General features: G+C 48.0%; 1 protein-coding gene across 1 annotated transcript in view; it reads right to left on the bottom strand.

Annotated features, from left to right (window-relative positions):
• gapvd1 (GTPase activating protein and VPS9 domains 1) overlaps nt 1-7,500 on the bottom strand; it is a 100,066-nt gene that overhangs the window by 7,596 nt on the left and 84,970 nt on the right. The window contains exons 21-25 of the mRNA XM_063194654.1: nt 6,536-6,607; nt 6,052-6,174; nt 5,090-5,216; nt 3,736-3,845; nt 1,077-1,236 (exon numbers count right to left, since the gene is read on the bottom strand). Coding sequence (XP_063050724.1) covers nt 1,077-1,236; nt 3,736-3,845; nt 5,090-5,216; nt 6,052-6,174; nt 6,536-6,607 — 592 coding nt within the window. The remainder of the gene's footprint in view (nt 1-1,076; nt 1,237-3,735; nt 3,846-5,089; nt 5,217-6,051; nt 6,175-6,535; nt 6,608-7,500) is intronic.

Raw genomic sequence — 7,500 nt, forward strand, 5'->3', positions numbered from 1 at the left:
CACACACACCTACACGTCTACACACACCGTAGACACACACACACACACGTACACACCAAAGACACACACAGGATCATTATCTGCTCTCCACTGTCTCTCCTCTAAATCTCTTCCTCCATTTACCCCCCACGTCATCCATCCATCTTAGCTCCATCTCTCTCTCTCTCTCTCTCTCTCTCCATCTTAGCTCCATCTCCCTCTCTCTCTTCTGTCTATTTCCATCCATCTTAGCTCTCTCTCTCTGTGTACCTCTCTATCCATGTATCTCTCTCTCTTTCTTTCTCTCCCTCTCTCTGTCTCTTTTTCTCTCTCTCTCTCTCTCCATCTTAGCTCCATCTCCCTCTCTCTCTTCTGTCTATTTCCATCCATCTTAGCTTTCTCTCTCTCCCCCATACATCTCTCTCTCCCTCTCGCTCTCTCCATCTCTCTTGCTGTTGCTATCCAACATTGGGACTCCTCTCTTCCACCCACCAACACACCTTTCCCTCTCTCTGACAGTACTGTGCCTCTCCTCCGCCTCCAAACTTGCCTTGCTATCATTCTTCCAACTGTTATTCTCTCCTCTCCTCTGTGTTCCTGTGTCTTCCTGCCAGACCTCTAGCCCTTGGCCTCATATCCTGGTGTGGACGCTTCTTAGTGTGATGTACTCTGCACCTGGAACTGCTGGAGATGCTGTGTGTGTTTGTGTGTGTGTGTGTGTGTGTGTGTGTGTGTGTGTGTGTGTGTGTGTGTGTGTGTGTGTGTGTGTGTGTGTGTGTGTGTGTGTGTGTGTGTGTGTGTGTGTGTGTGTGTGTGTGTGTGTGTGTTACCTGTAGTCCTCTGCGATGGCTGCCAGTAGTTTCCTGCAGGTGCGTGAGTCTAGTCTGCCTACACAGCGCATGGTCTCGTGTGTGTGTGTGTGTGTGTGTGTGTGTGTGTGTGTGTGTGTGTGTGTGTGTGTGTGCCTGTAGTCCTCTGCGATGGCTGCCAGTAGTTTCCTACAGGTCCTGCTGTCTAAGCGTCCTACACATCTCATGGTCTCCTGTGTGTGTGTGTGTGTGTGTGTGTGTGTGTGTGTGTGTGTGTGTGTGTGTTACCTGTAGTCCTCTGCGATGGCTGCCAGTAGTTTCCTGCAGGTTCTGCTGTCTAAGCGTCCTACACATCGCATGGTCTCCTGCAGCGCTGCCATCTGAGTCTTGTCCTGCAGGTTAATGGCCTCCGCTAACTGGACCTTCAGGAAACACACGATCTCATTATCTAGAGGGGGGGGGGGACAAGAGAGAAACAGACAGACAGTGAGGAGGAGGAGAGAGGGAGAGAGAGAGGGGCGAGTGGGAGGAGAGAGAAGAGAAGAAAAAGAGAGGGAGAGAGAGAAATATGGGGGAGGGATGGAGAAATAGAGAAAGAAAAAAAAGAAACATAGGGAATAATGTTAATCATGTCAAATTAAAGTTTCAAACAACATGGATCAAAGACTTACAATGCAGTCACAATATGGAGGACATCAAAACTACTCACACAAATTAGTGTTATTGTATGTACACTCTGTGTCAGTGTGTGTGTGTGTGTGTGTGTGTGTGTGTGTGTGTGTGTGTGTGTGTGTGTGTGTGTGTGTGTGTGTGTGTGTGTGTGTGTGTGTGTGTGTGTGTGTGTGTGTGTGTGTGTGTGTACCTTCTTGGTCGGTCTCTGGGAGTCCGTTGCGTGTGCTTGAGGGGGTGATGTGTGTGTGTGTGTGTGTGTGTGTGTGTGTGTGTGTGTGTGTGTGTGTGTGTGTGTGTGTGTGTGTGTGTGTGTGTGTGTGTGTGTGTGTGTGTGTGTGTGTGTGTGTGTGTGTGTGTGTGTGTGTACCTTCTTGGTCGGTCTCTGGGAGGCCGTTGCGTGTGCTTGAGGGGGTGATGAGAGGGAAGACCACAGAGTCGGCTGTACACAGAGCCAGACGTGTGTGTGTGTGTGTGTGTGTGTGTGTGTGTGTGTGTGTGTGTGTGTGTGTGTGTGTGTGTGGGGTGTGTGTGTGTGTGTGTGTGTGTGTGTGTGTGTACCTTCTTGGTCGGTCTCTGGGAGGCCGTTGCGTGTGCTTGAGGGGGTGATGTGGTGTGTGTGTGTGTGTGTGTGTGTGTGTGTGTGTGTGTGTGTGTGTGTGTGTGTGTGTGTGTACCTTCTTGGTCGGTCTCTGGGAGGCCGTTGCGTGTGCTTGAGGGGGTGATGTGGTGTGTGTGTGTGTGTGTGTGTGTGTGTGTGTGTGTGTGTGTGTGTGTGTGTGTGTGTGTGTGTGTGTGTACCTTCTTGGTCGGTCTCTGGGAGGCCGTTGCGTGTGCTTGAGGGGGTGATGTGGTGTGTGTGTGTGTGTGTGTGATGTGGTGTGTGTGTGTGTGTGTGTGTGTGTGTGTGTGTGTGTGTACCTTCTTGGTCGGTCTCTGGGAGGCCATTGCGTATGCTTGAGGGGGTGATNAGGTGTGTGTGTGTGTGTGTGTGTGTGTGTTTTGTTTTGTTGTCCACCCACTATGCAAAACCAAGGTAGTGGGAGAGTTTACTCAGTAACATTTACAAGTGAGCATTTCATTGCAGGTTAATGTGAAAGGAAGTCCTTACCTGATTGGTCAGTGGAGCTAGCCAGCTGTTACGTTTCAAGCCAATGCTATCCTTGTTTGGTAAGCGTCCAATTAGACTTGCACATGCGCTTTAAATCAGCGCGAGATCCAAAGTTCCCGTAAGCCACTTCAATCATGACAGCAACACACCACTGGTAAGCTCTCTCCTAAATCCCACTAAAACTGCCTTTTACTTGTGGAACTTGTGCTTAAACTCATGTAAAGTTTGTTTTAAGGTTAACTGTAGTCACGTCACGCATTTGGTAATCCAACAATCGCTCCGTTGAGCAAGTAAGCTCCAGCAATGTTTGTAGCAATTTAGCAGCCCGTCTTGCGGTAGCGCAATGAATTCTGGGTAATGTAGTCTGTAATGTAATCTCCTGTTTGTACCTTCTGCTGCCTGTAAACGGCAACTGACTACTCTGCGCTGGTAAATGTGCTTACTTGGTGTTCTTACTGATGATTGCGTTTATGGCTTTAATTGAGTAAGTAATGTTTGGAATTGTTGAGTACTTAAACTTACTAATGTGTTGGAGAAATGTGTGAAAGTGTTTACTATGCTGTGACTAGTTAAATGGGCTGTGCAGCAATTGTATTATGTACTCTTTATTTAAAGAAAATGTAAATGTGGAGCTCTCCTAATTTATATGTTGTATGTAGTCTGGGATAAGTGCAATTGGTAATTTATGCATGTTATTTATATTTCATCTTGTATGTAAAATGCTTGTTATTTATGCATTTTTGTGTACTTTCAGCAACATATGCTTGTGTATATATTCTTGCACTGTAGCATTCATTTGGCCATTTTGGCCTTATTTTGTGATTTCAGGTTTATAACCTAAAGACTGTGGTGCAACTAAAATTGAAAGAGCCAAAGAAAATAAAGACCACAAAATGAGTTATTTCCGTCTGTTGCTGTTTTGATGCCCTTTCGGTGGGATAACCGAACAGTGTGTGTACCTTCTTGGTCGGTCTCTGGGAGGCCGTTGCGTGTGCTTGAGGGGGTGATGTGGTGTGAGTGTGTGTATGTGTGTGTGTGTGTGTGTGTGTGTGTGTGTGTGTGTGTGTGTGTGTGTGTGTACCTTCTTGGTCGGTCTCTGGGAGGCCGTTGCGTGTGCTTGAGGGGGTGATGTGGTGTGAGTGTGTGTGTGTGTGTGTGTGTGTGTACCTTCTTGGTCGGTCTCTGGGAGGCCGTTGCGTGTGCTTGAGGGGGTGATGAGAGGGAAGACCACAGAGTCGGCTGTACACAGAGCCAGACGAAGCTTCTTCTTGGCATCACTGAGGACGAGGAAACACACACACACACACACACAATAATCAACACACACTTTGTTTTATAGGTCTTTTATAGAATCAATTTTTACATTCTCTGCAATCTGTTGGTATGCCTTCCTTAATGTTAAGAGCAAGAATGCCATATCAAAGATTATTAGGGTTTGTAGCAATATTACTGGTGTTCAACAGAAAAGCATGACTGTGCTGTATGAGGAACAGGTAATAAGGCCGAGTGTATTTTAGAAAATTACTCCCATCCCCTGCATAAGGAATTCCAGTTTTTACCTTCTGGTTCCCGCTTTAAATGCCCATTAGCTAGGACAAATAGATATAAGAATTCATTTTTACCCTCTGCTATTCAGCTGCTAAATTCCACTAGGAAGCATAGATAGCCATGAGTTGTATGTTTAGCTATTTTAAGCCCTACTCTGTAGATCTTTCTCTTAGATTACACATTTATCTTAACCCCTCCACCTTTTTAACGGTTATTTTTTGTCTGTTAAATGTTTATGTGTGTGTGTGTGTGTGTGTGTGTGTGTGTGTGTGTGTGTGTGTGTGTGTGTGTGTGTGTGTGTGTGTGTGTGTGTGTGTGTGTGTGTGTGTGTGTGTGTGAGAGGTGTACCACCACTGCAAAACAATTGCCCATACTGGGACAAATAAAGGCTACTACTGCTACTACTCGAAAGAGAAATTCCTATGAGGCAAGCGAAAATGGGCCTAGAACATTCAAACAAGTTTAATCTTATACAACTGAAGCGCAAACATAAATGTTTCAAGCGATTTGACTGGTTCAATGTTGAGCTGTCAGAATGGAAGACTCACCGAACTGCCTCTCTTCACTAATTTATTTTCCATGTGCCCTTGGCATGCGCTGTCTGCCGTGTGTGTGTGTGTGTGTGTGTGTGTGTGTGTGTGTGTGTGTGTGTGTGTACCTGAATGAGAACTTTTCGTGTTGCTGTGTGGTTTGGCAAGTGTGTGTGTGTGTGTGTGTGTGTGTGTGTGTTACCTGAATGAGAACTTGTCGTGTTGCTGTGCGGTCTGGCCTGTGTGTGTGTGTGTGTGTGTGTGTGTGTGTGTGTGTGTGTGTGTGTGTGTGTGTGTGTGTGTGTGTGTGTGTGTGTTATAGGAAGCGTGCCCCCTACATCGCATACCTAACGCGGTGTCTATAATAGTGTGTGTGTGTGTGTGTGTGTGTGTGTGTGTGTGTGTGTGTGTGTGTGTGTGTGTGTGTGTGTGTGTGTGTGTACCTGAATGAGAACTTGTCGTGTTGCTGTGCGGTCTGGCTGGCGGAGTCTGGCAGGTCGTCAGTTGAGATGTTCTGAAGGGCCTCGTCTCTTGGGGAGTCGTGCACACACTCACCATCCCCTGCATGATCTACACACACACACACACACACACACACACGCACACACACACGCACACGCACACGCACACACGCACACGCACACGCACACGCACACACACACACACACACGTACAGACACGCACGCACAGACACACACAAGCATGCACAGACAGACACACGCACACAGACACACAACCACGCTCACACACACGCATCAATAAAGACATTATTGATCATGTTCACACGGTCATAACAATAAACTAATTACTATGCAATAATAACCCTGTTAAGCACGTCTTGAGAAATCGGTTCACTAGTGTGTGTTTCAGCTGTATGCACCAACTAGGGCCCTGTAATCAACGGAGAAAAACCTACTGACCAATTGTCAAAGCAAAGTGTGGACAGCTAGCCTGATGATCATCGACTTTCAAATCTCTCTTTGAGACTTGGTCTGACCCCTTGTATAACGATTAACATTTCCCAAACAGCATGGTTGACCCGCCTCCATTGGTTTGCTACTGGTTGAGGCCAGAAAAGTCCAAAAGATTATCTTAGTCCCAATAGAAGGTCTCTGCCTAAACCACGCCACTGCCTTGAACACGCCTCTGCACAAGACCGTTGGAGCTGCTCAAAGTCGATTGCTTTCCGATAAAGTGGGTAGAGTTCCCGACTCTAGAAGCAGAGCAGAAGGTTTTGCGTCACTAGAAGGGCGTAGCCTGGCTACCGTCAAGAGGGTTTTTTTCTGCGCCATCCCCAAGGTTGGTGTGTGTGTGTGTGTGTGTGTGTGTGTGTGTGTGTGTGTGTGTGTGTGTGTGTGTGTGTGTGTGTGTGTGTGTGTGTGTGTGTGTGTGTGTGTGTGTGTACCTGCTCCATCGTAAGCTGCCCCTGCTCCCCCGTCTCCTGGGCTGGTCCTCTTGATGTTTCTGTATTTGTCCAAGATGTCCTCCGCTGCCTGGGCCTGGGTACTCGGCCGCGAGAGAGGCTCTTCTGATGCACACACAAATAGACAAATGAATCAGGTAATGATTGAGGTAGATTGTGAGACTATGCTAGAATGTGTGTGTGTGTGTGTGTGTGTGTGTGTATAGGTGTCCCCATACCTGAAGGATATTATTCGGGTCAAAGCTGTGCATGTGTGTGTTTTTGTGTGTGTGTTTTCGTGTGCGTTCACTTCAGCATGCACTGTTTAACACACCTCAAGGAACTTATTCGGGTCAAAGCTGTTCATATCATCTAAGCAGCTTTCTGTGCACGTTACCTTATGGAATCAAATCTGTTCATCTAAACAGGATCCTGAGTGTGTGTGTTTGTGTGTGTTTGTGTGTGTGCGTGTGTGTGTTCTCCTAACCTTGTGGAAGGCGTTCAGGTCCGAGCTCGTCCTTATCCTGCTTATCCCTCTTCCTGAAGGCAGCGATGGGAGCTGAGAAGGAGAAGAGGAGGAGGAGGAGAGGAGGAGGAGGAGAAGAGGAGAGGAACAGAGGAGGAGGAAAAGAGGAGGAGGAGGAGCAGGAGGAGGAGAGAAGAAGGAGTGGAGGAGAGGAGAGGAGAAGGAGAGGAGGAGGTGGAGGAGGAGAAGAGGAGAGGAACAGAGGAGGAGGAGAGGAGGAGGAGAGGAGAGAGGAGAGGAGAGGAGAGCAGAGGAGAGAGGGAGAGGAGATGACAGGAGAGGAGAGAGCGGGGGGAGGAGGAGGAGGAGGAGGAGAGGGGGAGAGAGGAGAGGAGAGAGGGAGGAGGAGGAGGAGGGAGAGAGAGAGAGAGAGAGAGAGAGAGAGAGAGAGAGAGAGAGAGAGAGAGAGGAGAGAGAGAGAGAAGAGAGAGAGAGAGAGAGAGAGAGGAGAGAGAGAAGAGAGAGAGAGGGGAGAGGAGAGAGAGAGGGGAGAGGAGAGAAGAGGAGAGGAGAGGAGAGATGAGAAAAGAGGGGAGGGAGAGGGAGAGGAGGAGGAGGAAAGGGGACAGGGTGAGAGGAGGAGGAGGAGGAGGAGGAGGAGAGGAGAGAGAGAGGGAGGAGGAGGAGGAGGAGGAGGAGAGGAGAGAGAGAGGGAGGAGAGAGTGGAAGAGGAGAGAGGAGAGAGGGGGCAGACAGGAGTGGAGAGAGATTGAAAGGAGGAAAGAAAGAGAGAGAGAGAGAGAGAGAGAGATAGAGAGAGAGTGAGTGGAGGAATGAGAGAATGAGAGAGAGAAAGAGAGAGAGGAGGAGAGGGTGGGATGAGAGAAGGAAGAGATGTTAGAATGTGATATTAGCTAGTCACACCAACTCACATGATGCAGAAAAACAGAACTGAATCCTTACAGTTCATAAGCACTGATATTAAC

This window comes from Engraulis encrasicolus, chromosome 3 (assembly GCF_034702125.1).
Source record: "Engraulis encrasicolus isolate BLACKSEA-1 chromosome 3, IST_EnEncr_1.0, whole genome shotgun sequence".
NCBI lineage: Eukaryota > Metazoa > Chordata > Actinopteri > Clupeiformes > Engraulidae > Engraulis > Engraulis encrasicolus.